At 43.9% G+C, this 13,665-nt stretch overlaps 1 protein-coding gene across 1 annotated transcript in view; it reads right to left on the reverse strand.

Moving 5' to 3' along the window:
• Positions 1 to 13,665, reverse strand: part of PPEF1 (protein phosphatase with EF-hand domain 1) — a 61,025-nt gene that overhangs the window by 32,335 nt on the left and 15,025 nt on the right. The window contains exons 4-5 of the mRNA XM_070750764.1: positions 11,158 to 11,336; positions 9,796 to 9,910 (exon numbers count right to left, since the gene is read on the reverse strand). Coding sequence (XP_070606865.1) covers positions 9,796 to 9,910; positions 11,158 to 11,336 — 294 coding nt within the window. The remainder of the gene's footprint in view (positions 1 to 9,795; positions 9,911 to 11,157; positions 11,337 to 13,665) is intronic.

Consider the following 13,665-nt stretch of genomic DNA (forward strand, 5'->3'; position numbering starts at 1 on the left):
TCAAGAACCATGACCAGCACAGAGAGGAATTATAGCCAGTTAGACAAGGAGGCTCTAGCATTAGTGGCAGGGGTAAAGAAGTTTCACAATTACATTTTTGGGAGAAGCTTTGAGCTAGTCACTGACCACAAACCCCTACTAGGCCTGCTAGCCCCCAACAAGCCCACTCCACCTTTTATGTCTCCAAGACTAATCAGATGGGCCCTTTTCCTCTCAGGGTATCAGTATGAGCTCACCCACAAGGGGGGGAAGGAAATCAATCATGCAGACGGCCTCAGCAGATGCCCCATAGCAGACTTGGTAGAAGACCCTGTTCCTGCCACAGATGTGCTAATGATAGAACTCGAGGAAAACCCACTAACCACAGCAAAAGAGGTAGCTGCACACACGCAGCAAGACCAAATCCTTAAACAAGTGGTGAACTGTGTTCTAAAGGGATGGCAAAATGATATTGTTAAACCTGAATTGTGTGATTTTAAGAACAAAAGGCTTGAATTATCATATGTAAAAGGTTGTTTGCTGTGGGGGGATAGAGTGATCATCCCCAAACGCCTAAGGGAAAAGGTACTCAAAATGTTACACGTGGGCCATCCTGGGATTGTCAGGATGAAGAGCCTAGCAAGGGGGCATTTATGGTGGCCAGGGCTTGATGCTGATATTGAAAGTTGGGTTTCCAAGTGTGACCCGTGCCAAGAGTCTAGGCCCAGTCCCCCCAAAACAACTCCGGCTGAGTGGGAACAGCCTGCTGGCCCTTGGTCTAGGATCCACATTGATTTTGCTGGCCCAGTGGGGTCTCAGTACTTCCTAATAGTGGTTGATGCTTTCTCCAAATGGTTGGAAATAATAGCAATGAACAACATAACCACAAGTGCCACTATCAAGGTATTGAGCAGACTGTTTGCATCCCATGGTTGCCCTGATCTATTAGTGTCTGACAATGGACCACAACTAACAGCCAGGCAATTCGAATTATTCCTAGATGGCCTAGGGGTCAGACATGCCCTCATCTCGCCTTACTCGCCCTGGGCTAACGGGTTGGCAGAACGTTACGTAAGGGTGGCAAAGGAGGCATTGCACAGGTCAGGCCCTGGAGATGTGCAACAGAACTTGGACCAATTCTTATTAACCCAGCACATTACCCCTAACTCGCACACACATGTAAGCCCTGCAGAGTTATTGATGGGGAGAAAGTTGAGGTCACCATTAGACAGGTTAAATCCAAGGTTCTGTGTGAATAATAACCAAATGTGCATGAAACCAGAAAGAGAAATGTATTTGGGTCAAAATGTATATGTAAAATGCTTTGATGGAAATGTAAACTGGATGAAGGGAATTATTGTTAAGCAAAACGCACCCAAAACTTATATTGTTAAACTGGAGGATGGTCGTTTGTGGAAACGACACATAGACCACATTCGGAAACGAACTGAAAACCAATTGCAACAACCCGCTGACTCGGACTCTCCCCCTTCAACAGACTTTTGTACATTGCCCGAACTAAGAAACACGCAAAGAGACTTATCGGGCCAGGGGGAACCATCCAGCGACGCCGAGCCATCCTCGTCCTCCGAGGCCTTCGTTGGGCCCGCCAGGCCAAGTCCGCCGCACCGGGAGAGCAGCGGCGAGCCATCCTCCACAGTCAGTGGCGAAGGAGAAAATGGACTGCGCAGGTCAGCGCGAGAGCCTCGAAGGCCTCACCGATTGGACGACTTCGTCACGTGGCTTTCTTGATGGATGAGTCCAACTATGAGGGGAGGGGTGTTGTATCCTGAAATGGCTACCTTGTAACGCTGTAAATAGTTTGTTCCTCTTTTCCAGCGCTGTCTGAGCCCAAGCAGGAAGTCGCTCCTGATTGGCTCAGACGCGGCCGGCTCTCGCTTTGGCGGGAACCGCAAAAGTATAAAAGAAGCGGTTTCTCCCTGCAGAGCCAGTCGGTACTCGCTGAACTGTCACTTTACCTTGCTGAGCTGTCACTTGTTCTCTGAGCTGAATAAAAGTACCGATTGCTCAAAACCCTGTCTCTGGGTCTACTTCAGAAACTATTATTTGTTTGAAGATCAGGTCATAATCTATCTCAGATAGTATTATAATTGTGCAAATGAGGACACCCGTTAGAGGAAGTTCATATGCATTAGCAAGGACAAGCTTGCTTGCAAGGACAATTGTAATTTCATCCTATTTAAGAGGCTCAATTTTTTTAAAAATACTGTCTATTGTATTTTCTTATGTACAGCAGTAATTGACTGGAACTCCCTGAATTATATAAAAAATAAATATGGTAGAAGCTTTCTTATTTGGCTTTGTACTGAGCGGATTAAAAGCTGATTTAAAACAATTGAAAAAAGCAAATGAAAAGTTATTTTTTTATTAAAATGTATAAAATTTAAGACTAAGATGTGGACTCTTTGTCTGTTGCAAATTGACCATAAATTGTAATCAGTAGGGACAATGTATTAATGCTCCTTTGGAGACAGAAACCCACCTCTTAGGCAAGAGCACTATCAGTAAGAAAGAAACATCCACCCAAGGTGAAAATTAAAAATAAACATGAAAAGATACAGTAGTTGGTGTTAGACAGGAAATGTCAAGATGACCCTTTAAATAGTCAATAACCAAGGGGGAGTTGGGTGGGCTTCTGAGGTGTGGCATGCACTGTGTAGGGGTATAAAATGTATAAATGGAAGACTGCTGTTTGTGCTCTTTTAACTCAATCCATTTGAGAAGGGTCTAAGAGGCTCTGCTTGCAATCACTTTTTCCATTTTTCTTCAATAAAACTTTGATTTGTGAACCAGACTTGCTTTTGTATTGTGAGTATACAATTGGGGGGAGGGGGTATACAATTGTTAGTCTTACATCTCACAATCTGGGTGCACAAAGTGGGGCTTAAGGGCTTTAAGGGGGTATTTTCATAGTGATTTTGAGGGCACACCTGTTAATTTCAACTGCCTAGAATTAGCTGAGATTTGGCTTCCAATTGTGGGCCCTGAGCCAAACCAAATGTACAATTCTGGTCCGTGGAATCAAGGGAGAAAAGAGAGAGAGAATCAAGGACTAAAAGGGTCAGGCCCAGGTAACCCAGTGCACAAGCCCAGGTAAGAAAACTTTTTGCCCTGAAGGAGGGAAACTCATAATTGTACCTGGGAGGCTTCTGCAATAACGACAGTGTGTGTGTGTGTTGGAATGTGTTCTGGGAACACTGGTAAGTCCAGAGTGAATGAGGACTTGAAAGTTTGTGTTTCCTTACTCCTTAGAGGGAGAAGGCCAGCCCAAAGGGAAGCGAGCAGGTGCTGGAAATTTTGAGTGGCCATTAAACCATGAACCTCAGGGAACCATAATCAGAGAAACTCTCAAGAGGGTGGGCAATTGTTGTAGTTGTTGCTGAAAAGCAAAAGAAAAGAAAATAGCTATAACATTAACTAACCAGGAGGTAGAAATACCTTCCAGTAATCCATTAGGACAATTATTAAGTCAATGGAATTATGAGAATTTGGAAATGTGGACTTGTAAGATAACAAAAGGCAGGATAATAATTCTGTATTTAAAGAAATGGCCTCATTATGTAATCAGTCTACCCAATTGTCATTGGGATTGGCTGGGAGAGCCAAATAAATATTGGATAGGTAAATTAAAATAATATATCCTTAAAAGGCCTACCCTAAGCAATGAAATACCATACACAAACTATGGTATTTTATCAATTGGGAAGAACTAGTTCTACCAGAAGAAGATAGATTTTTTTAAATGAAGGAAGAAAAAACAGCTTTAGACCCTCCCCCTCTTCAAGTACCACCAAATGTTCCAGTCTTACAGGACGATCAAGGAGCAGTAGGGGAGGCAGAAGAGCAACCCATAGCAGAAAGAATTAGAGAAAGAGAAAGACAGAGATAAAGAAGAGGAAAAGGGGGAAAAATTATACCCATTGCAGCAAGGCATAAATGCACAAGGACAGATGGTAATGGGTTATGTAAAAAATTAATCAGTAATAAATAATGAAAATGAAAATGAAAATAATAATAATAACAACAACAACAACAACAACAACACAGCAGATATACAGGAGAAGACTGAAGAAACCACATATAGTTGCTGACTAGAGAAATGTAATTATTATTATTCAGATTCAAATGTCTGTATTAACAGTTCTTTAACATTTAACTTTCTGAACATGAATGGAACATTGAACATAAACTGTTTTGAATATGGCTTCTTCTGCCTACTTCTTGCTGCTAGAGATCTGGCAGCACTTACTCTCACATAGCCGAGCCACATTTGGCTTAAGGGAGGAAGCAGTTGAGACCCTCAGTAGGGCTTGAAGATGCTCATCAGTAAGTCTGGACCTGTACTTGGATTTATTGAAGTTCAAGGTAGAGAAGAGCTTTTCGCACAGGTATGTGCTCCCCAAAAGACACATGGTCCACTTGAACATTTGGGAAAGCTCAGGGAAGCTTGGGGAGGGCAATTCTCTCAAAAATTGCCCGAGCTTGTCTGCTTTTCCACTCACCTCCCTGAACTTGGCTTTGAGTTCAGAGTTGTACTGCAGGTCAATGAGCTCCATTTGAAGCTGAGGAGGGGCATCTTGTACATCAAAGGGGAAGGGGTCCGCAAAAATTTGAAATGTGGCTCTGTGCATCTTGAAGTCTGCAAATCTGTGATCAAATTCCTCCTGTAGCTTCAAAATGACATCCACATACTCCTCACCACTGACTGGTGTGCCTGCATCCATGAGTGCCTTGCATGCTGAAAAATGGCAAAGGTTTGTCTGAGAAAGTTGGGCTTTCCATAACATAAGTTTTGTAGAGAATGCTCTCATGTTGTCATAGGCAGCACTGACAAGTTGCCCATGGCCTCTTGTTCAGTACATTAAGCTCATGTGTGATATCAACAAAAAAAAGCTAGGTTCATAAGCCATTTTGGATCACTTAGCACAGGAACAGCAACCCCATCTTTCTCCATGAAGGTTTTAACTTCCGCTCTCAACTCAAAAAATCTCTTCAATATGTTTCCCCTGCTGAGCCAACGTACCTCGGTGAAGTAGAGCACATCCCCATATTCTGACTCCATTTCCTCTAAAAAAGCACAAATCCTTCTGTGCTTTAAGCCCCTGGATCTGATACTCCTCAGCATGTCTAGTTGTGTAATGATGTTTCAAATTGTATTCTTTGTGCACCACAACTTTCTCTGGGCAAATAAGACACGTCGGGATGCCCCTGTGCTCAACAAAGAAATATTGCACTTCCCACTTTTCCTGAAATTGTGCTCATCGCCAACCTTTCTCTTCACTGCAGGCTTTGAAAAAGACATGTTCAGGGCTGTGTAATATATAATTCCACTTGGTGTTACTGTTTCAGTGTTTTAGCGGCTAAATTTTAGTCGATGCATCTTTTCCACTTTTTTCTGTCTCACTGTGTAGCAATTTCCACAGCCGCCACCACTTCTGATCCTGAGGTAATGGCACAAGTTCGCAATAAGCCCGGCTGATGTCCCGCCTGAGAGCAATATACCCCATTGTGATTGGTAGGTTCATTCAGCTCCTCACACAACACTGAAAAGTGCCATTCGTATCAAACTCGGGCTGCACTAACATTAAACTTTGATATTGAGGTGGGGGCCACAAAATATTGTCCCGAGGGCCGCAGTTGGCCCACGGGCCATGAGTTTGAGACCCCTGACTTAGGCAGACTTAGAGATCAGATGAGGAAATATGGAGGAATGAAGGAAGATAGTAAAGATTTCAGACAATTATTGAAGAGTCAGTTCATGATAGGAGCTTATGAGGATATACAAAGAAAGATACAGAAGTGAAAGGATGGGGAGAAAAAAGTATAATGGATTTGTTAGCAGAGGCTCAGAAAGTGCTTGTAAATCGAGATGTGCAGGAGTGGTGGGAAGATAAGAAAGTGTTGTTATCAGCAGTGGGAGATATGATAGACAGAAACCAAGGGGATCAGAAAGGACAGAGAAGGGAATTTGGGAATCGAGGACAATGGAGAGAAAGAAGAAGAGGAATGATGGGGCAAAGCAGCAGGTGTTTTAATTGTGGGAAGGAAATTTTGCAAGGAATTGTATGAAGCTGGAGAGAGAGAATGAATAAGAACAGAAAGTTTACAGGCTGATTGATGAAGATGAAGAGTAGGGGAGTCCTTGATATTAAGGTTCCATCAAGAGCCCTTGATAAACATTCAAATGGGACCTGAACAGCAGTAATGGATGTTTTCAATTGACACCAGAGTCTCTAGGAGCGTAATGGAGAACCTATGGCTTGTGTGCCACTGGAGGACATATGAGACTTTGCCCTGTGTCAGCTCCAGTATGCATGATTTTTGGCCTTGGAAAAGGCCGGTTCACCCCTTGGATGCTTCAGGGAAAAATATCTCCCAACGGACAAACCGGAAGGTCAGAAAAACAAACCTCCGGTTTGCCGTTGTGCTGGTTTTTGCACTTTGGAGGATTCAGGGAAGCTTTCTGAAGCCCTGGAGTACAAAAAATAAAAATAGCAAACTGGAAGTGCATTTTCCTGAACTTCCAGTGTGCCTGTTTGGGCACTTTTTTCACATAGCAGGCTTCAATAAAAACTGTACACATGCACGGGGGCAGTACGGGGTGTGTGCGTGCATGCAGAAAGGGTGAGGAAAGGGATGTGGGCACATGCACGTATGCTAGCACATCCACACACACCCTTTTGGCATGAGAACCAAAAAAGGTTCGCCATTACTGCTTTAGGACGTCACTTACAGATATACCCCAAGGCTGCCAATTAATTAATAGTACAATAAGAATCTCGGGGGTAGCCAGACAATCATCTAAGGTTCCTCAAATAGAAAAAATAACAGATCTGAGAAACATCAATAGGATAATTGTATCTTGACACCCTGTGGTCCCTACACATTATTGAGCAGAATCCCACCATGGCATCAAGTATTTAGTGTAATTGGTTTAAAAGATGCTTTGGAGGCTTTTCCTCTTGATCCTGAGTCCCAGGATGTGTTCGCACTTGAGTGGGAAGACCTGGATACAGGAAGAAAAAGTCAATTCCGATGGACGGTATTGTCCCAAGGGTATACTGAAAGTCCTAACTTACTTGGCCAAATCCTAGAACAAATTCTGGAAAAAATTGAGAAACATCTAAGATTATCCTTGATACAATATGTAGGTGACTTGTTGCTCTCAGGGGAAAAGAAGCAGGACATAGAGCAGCGGTCCCCAAACTACGGCCTGCGGGACACATGTGTCCCACTGAGGCCATTTATCCGGCCCGCGGCAGTGCATGAGATTTTACATGGAGCTGGGCATTGGAGTTGGGGGTGGGTAGCGCCAAAAGTGCAGAGGCCGGCTAAAGTTTTTCTTTTTTTGAATGGCGAAGGTTTTTCTTATTCTGAATGTTGCATGCGTGTGCTCGCGCGGTCCCCATCCCCTTGTGGGCTGGCAGGGGGATGGGGGCGGAGAGGCCACAACCGAGAGGCTCAGCACCCACCCATCCACAGCGGGCGGGGGTGGCTGTGGCTCCCTTTCCTTCTCCCGCCGGCAGCCATCGCCGCAGGTTCCTCAGGTGGGAACTGCCACTCCCTCAGGGCAGCCCAGCCAAGTGGCCGTAGAAAGTGCAGAGATTATTGCACTTTCTATGGCCGCCTGGCTGGGCTGCCCGGAGGGAAGTGGCAGATCCCGCCCGAGGAACTGACGGCAACTGCTGCCGGCTTGGCTGGAGGCGATGGCAGTAGACATAGGTGGTGGGTGAAAGAAAGAGCCGCGGCCGCCTCCGGCCGCTGCAAATGTGTTGGTGCCGAGCCTCTCCACTCCATGCCAGGTGGGCTGCCAGGGGGATGGGGCGGAGAGGCCACAACCGAGAGGCTCGGCACCCACCCATCTGCGGCGGGCGGGGGCGGCCGCGGCTCCCTTTCCTTCTCCCGCCGGCAGCCATCACCACAGGTTCCTTGGGTGGGAACTGCCACTCCCTCTGGGCAGCCCAGCCAGGTGGCGGTAGAAAGTGCAACTCCTGCCCAAGAACCCTGCGGCAATGGCCGCCGACTTGGTGGGAGGTGCCGGCAGTAGACATAGGCAGTGGGACAAGGGAGTCGTGGCTGCCCCCACCCATGCCCGCTGCGGATGTGCCAGTGCCAAGCCTCCCCGCTCCCAGCCTCTGCAGAGAAGAGAGAAAGAGAGAACAAGAGGGAGAGAGAGAAAGAGTGAGAGAGAGAGATATTAACAGACAGAGCGAGATAGAAAGAAAGAGGGAGAGAGAAAGTGAGAAAAAGAGAGAGAGTAAGAGAGGGGGAGAGAGAAATAGAGATAGCAAGAGAGAGATAACAAGAGAGAGAAAGAAAGCAAGAGAGAGAAAGAGTGAGAGATAGAGAGGGAGAGGGAGAAAAGCAAGAGTGAGAGGAACAGAGAGAAAGAAAGAGAGAGAGAGAGAGGTAGCAAGTGAGAAAAAAAACAAGAGAGAAAGAGAGAGAGAGAGAAAGCAAGAGAGAGTGACAGAGAGAGAGAGAGAAAGGGAGAGATAGAGAGGGGGAGAGGGAGAGATAGAGTGAGTGTGAGAAAGAAATCGAGAGAGAGAGAGAAAGCAAAGGAGAGAAAGAAAGTGAGAGGGAGAGAGAGAAAGAAAGAGGGAAAGATAGAGAGGGAGAGAGAAAGAGAGAGAGAGAGAGAGAAAGTGAGTGAGAGAGAGAGAGAGAGAAAAGGAGAGGAAGGAAGAGAGAGAGAGAGAGAGAGAAAGAAAGAGAAAACTCGGCAAGGAGTTGGGGACTTGCTCCACTTCGCCTCCTCCTCCTCCCTCAAGGCGGTGTTAAGAAAACCGCAGGGGTTTTTTTATAGTCCGGCCCTCCAAAAGTCTGAGGGACAGTGAACTGACCCCCTGAGTAAAAATTTTGGCGACCCCTGACATAGAGAAAGGAACTAACAGTTTGCTAAATTATTTAGCATCTCGAGGACTGAGATCATCTAAAAATAAACCCCAGTATGTGGAAAGGGAAGTGAAATATTTAGGGCATTTGATCAGAAAAGGCAGCAGAAAAATCTCCCCTTCTAGAATAGAGAGTATAATAACACAATTGTGTCATAAGATAAAAAGGTTCTCAGAATTTTTTTAGGATTAATAGGGTACTTCAGACAGTGCATTGTAAATTATGCAGAAACAATCAAATTATTATACTCAAAGCTGATAGACTCTGAACCATGGGTAATCAAATGGGAAAGGGAAATTTCAAGAATCAGAAGAGAAAATTAAAAGGGCATCCGTTCTAGTGTTACCAGACTTTAAAAAAGAAAACCTTTAACCTTTTTGTTGTTGTAGAAAATGGTATAGACAAAAGTGGCAAAAATCTAAAGAATCTTTAGGGGGCAGATAACTAACTCTTTGGTGTCATCTAGTGTTCATCTGGAATTCTGCAGGCCAGATTTGGTACCCTCAAATTAGTAATCAGAATCATTTCTTGAAGAGTGGAGAAGGTTATAGTTGAAATTAATTATTTACCACACAAAATAAAATTTTACAGATGGAAAAGCAGCTCTTTTCATAAAAATTTGCCTGGTTGGATCACTAATTCATTCAGTAACATCTGACAGAAAAAAGGTGGGGGAAGTGTTTGGTTTACTTAAAATATGTTCTGAAGTCTGAGTCACCAGTCCTTTTTTGGAATAATAAAGAAAAGTTGGGAAGGATTTGTACTGGGAAGAAGAAGCAATCATATCAAAGGCAGTGACAGCTAAAAATGTTGCACAGTCCTCCCAATTCAAGAGATATTTTTGATTCTGTATCATCCTGATACCATCTTTCACTTTTAAAAATGTTGTTAGCTTACCACAGATGGTTACTTCTTTGGCATAAGAAGTTGAGAGATGAGTGATGTTTGGCATTTGTTGAAGGACTTTCCTGGTCTCATGAAACAGTTGAAGCACATATCGAGCATGTAGCTGCTGCAAAGCATCATATACAAAGACAAAAACAGCATGTTATGGCATCCATTCACTAAAGCAAAGTGAGAACGATGTTTTGTGTCTCAGAAAAATTATCATTTATAGGAGATTTACTGGCTCTGCTTGCTCAAAGAACAAGTGGCCAAGATTTTTAATGCTCTCTAAAGATCACTGAACTGTATTTGGGCAATACCTGGGTGAAATGCTTCCAGTTCGCTTGTGCCTTTTGGTCATTGGAGAGCCAGTCTGCTTATGCACTGCGCAAAGCATTCTATGCATGCGCAGAGGGTAAAAGAACCCAAATGGGCAGCATCTGGGTGGGTGAGCGGAGTCTTTCAATGCCTTCATGACCAGTTGTCCAATGACCGATAGGCACGAGTAAACCAAGATCGAGCATTTTACCCCTGAGCAATACTGATTGCAATCAGAGTATTACACCATTTAAAAAATGAAATGCTAAATAGTCTCAGTGTGTTTGTCAAGGTATCTAAAGCCCATGATTTAGATTTAGAGCCAACCAAGGAAATGAAAAAATAAAATAGAATCCAGAAATTATGATGTACTACATTAGAGGTGGGGAGCTGTGGCTCCTTTATGACGTGTGGAGTTCAACTCCCAAAATTCCTGAGCCAGCATGGCTGGTTCAGGAATTCTGGGAGTTAAAGTCCATAAGTCATAAAGGGGCCATAGTTCCCCGCTCCTGTATTAGAGCCTTCTTTGGTTTGACCCTATCTACATCTATTTCTTTGAAGAGTATCATAAGGGATACTTCATTATCTCATTTTGTTATTTTCATGATACTTTGTAAAATGAAGCACTAAATTACAGGTAGTTCTCAACTTACAACAGTTCATTTAGTAACCATTCAAAGTTACAACACCACTGAAAAAAATTACTTATAAACATTTTCCACAGTTATGCCTTTGCAGCATGCCCATGATCATGTGATCAAAATTTGGACGCTTGTCCACTGCTTCATATTTATGACTGCTACTGTGTCCCAGAATCATGTGATTCCCTTTTGTGACCTTCAATCAAGCAAAGTCAATGGGGAAGGCAGATTAACTTAACAACTGAGTGATTAACTTAATAACTGCAGGGATTCATTTAACAACTGTGGCAAGAAAACGGAGGTAAGAAATGGGGCAAAACACATTTAACAAATATCTCACAACAACATAAATCTTGGGCTCCATTGTGGTTGTATGTCAAGGACTACCTGTATTAAATCACTGGTCTTAACTTGCCTGTTCATCTTTGAAAGCCTGAAGAAGTACTTCGGTATCAGCAACAGTGAGAGGAAAACAAAGATGAGGCCCATGATAAGAGGTCGGTATTTCTATTATTCTTTCATACTTCATCATGGCATGATCTGAAATTGATATGACATAATCACTACTAGTAGAAAAAAAGTGGGAGCGGATTTCTATAAAGGAAGCAGAAAATGCAGCTAATAAATATCTGGTTATTAATTGTGTTCACAGATATTGGCTTGGATATAGCATTTACTCCTACTCTGAGCAGACTCTAGGCTAGGACAGACAATGAGAGTTGGAGGAAAAGGGGTGCCATCTTAACTAAGAACTTCTGCGGCTGTAGTATTGTACTGCTTTGCATGTTGGACTAAACTGCACTTAAGAGTGGAGCTGCAAAGTTCTCTTTTTCAATCTTAAAAGTTTCTGGTTTTGCAAGAGCAGTTGCTAGATGTAATTAATGCTGCTTTCAATAAATTATGTTCGTTGTTTTTAATCACGTCATCATATCCAACTCTTGAATAACATAGATTCAATTATATATATATATATAATTAGGTGCTGCTGCTACCTGCTTCCTCTTCCTTCTTATACTGAAGGGCTCCCCTCTTCTCTCGCTTGCTTGCTTGGTAGCTGGTGCCTTTCCTTCACTGTTGTGACTTCTCAGTTTGGCTGAAGCCGGGTTGATCTGGCTGGGGCGAAGCACCCCCTTTTGCCGTTCTGTGCCAAGACGCTCCAGGAGGCAACCTCGCACCGGGTGTATGGGAGGCAGCGCAAGGGAGTCACCTCGGTGAAGTGGTTTATTCTGTCTCCAAGCGCCCAGAGAATGGAAAATGCTCCGTTCGTTCTCAGCTGCCCAGAGCGAAGGGAGCATTTCTTTTCTCTGGGTGTTGGCAGAGGTTTATTCCCTCTCCAAGCGCCTAGAGAAAGGAAAATGCTTTGTTCACTCTGGACTGCCAAAGCCTCCTTAAGCACCACCGAAAGGCTCCTCTGGTAGCCCAGAAAAGCCCGAGATGGCTGGGATTAAAGGGGAAATGGCAGGAAACTGGCCGGCCCTTCGTGCTGATCTCAAATTTCCTGGGAATTTTTTCCGGGGTTCTTAAGTAGAAAATGGTTCTTAAGAAGAGGCAAAAAAATCTTGAACACCCGGTTCTTATCTAGAAAAGTTCTTAAGTAGAGGCATTCTTAAGTAAAGGTACCACTCTGTATGTGTGTGTGTGTGTGTGTGTGGTTGATTTTCTGTATAAATTTATGTCGAATTAACAAGGTTGAAATAGATCTATACTAGGCCCCCTTCCTTTTCCCTTATCAGCAAAAATATGTAACCATATATCTACAGTATATCATCTATATCTATATCCATATCTATCTATCTCTATCTATCTATCTATCTATCTATCTATCTATCTATCTATCTATCTATCTTATGGATAGAATTTAAAAAAATATTTGTTTATAGCATGTTCAGAGCTATATATCAGTGTTTCTCAACCTTGGCAACTTTAAGATATGTGAGCTTCATTTTTAAGCTTTAATGGCTTGGGTAATCTGGTTGCTGAAGTCCTCCTTCACCAGGGTCTGCAACCTTAAACACTCAAAGAGCCATTTGGATCCATTTCCCACAGAAAAGAAAACATTGGGAGCCACAAAACCTGGGTAGGTATGGCCAACTCAATCTCACTCACTCCTATCCAATCACATGACCCACTAACCATGCCTACCCAGCCAGTCATTAGGGCAGACAACTGGTTGTTAAAAAACACCAGGAGCCACAAAACTCTTTTAACATCCATATATCTCTCTCCCTCGCTCTCTCTCTCTTTCTTTCTTTCTTTCTTTCTTTCTTTCTCTCTCTCCCTCCCTCCCTCTCTCTGTATCTCTGCCTCTCTCCCCCTCTGTATTTCTCTCTCCCTGCCTCCCTCCCTCCCTCTCCCCACCTCTATCTCCCCTCTCTGTATATCTCTCTGTGTGTATCTCTCTCTATGTCTCTCCCCCCTCTCTCCCCTTCTCCCCCCTTGAAGTGTCTGCCAGTAAAGCTTAGTAACAGCTGGCTGCTTAGAGCCGTGCGATAGGCGTCTCTATCCAGGGTGCTGATTGGACGCGTATACCCAGATACATTGTTAAGCGGGAAAGTTACTAGTTGTGGATTGGTTTCTGCCTCAGGCAGCCTGCTGTATAAAAGGCTGGATTCTGTGTTAAGTCTTAAGCCTGTACCTGCCTCCTCTGGCATGAATAAACTGCATTTACCTGATGTATAACTAAGGCCTCAGTTATTATACCCCTCTTCCTCTCTGTCTGCGCCTCTGTCTCTGTTACGTACTGAGGTACGTTCCTAAATTCATACCATTTGCTGATTGGCCAAGCCGCGAGTGGTAGTTTTGAATGGCTGTCAGAAGCCGGCCACTTCCAAAGCAAGCTCTTAAAAGTGGCTTGCCTAGAGCCAACTAGCATTCTGCACTTGCTACAGCTGAGATCCAAATAAAGCCTTTACTCTTGCTTTGC

The sequence above is a fragment of the Erythrolamprus reginae genome, chromosome 4 (genome assembly GCF_031021105.1).
Source record: "Erythrolamprus reginae isolate rEryReg1 chromosome 4, rEryReg1.hap1, whole genome shotgun sequence".
In the NCBI taxonomy this organism is placed as follows: domain Eukaryota; kingdom Metazoa; phylum Chordata; class Lepidosauria; order Squamata; family Dipsadidae; genus Erythrolamprus; species Erythrolamprus reginae.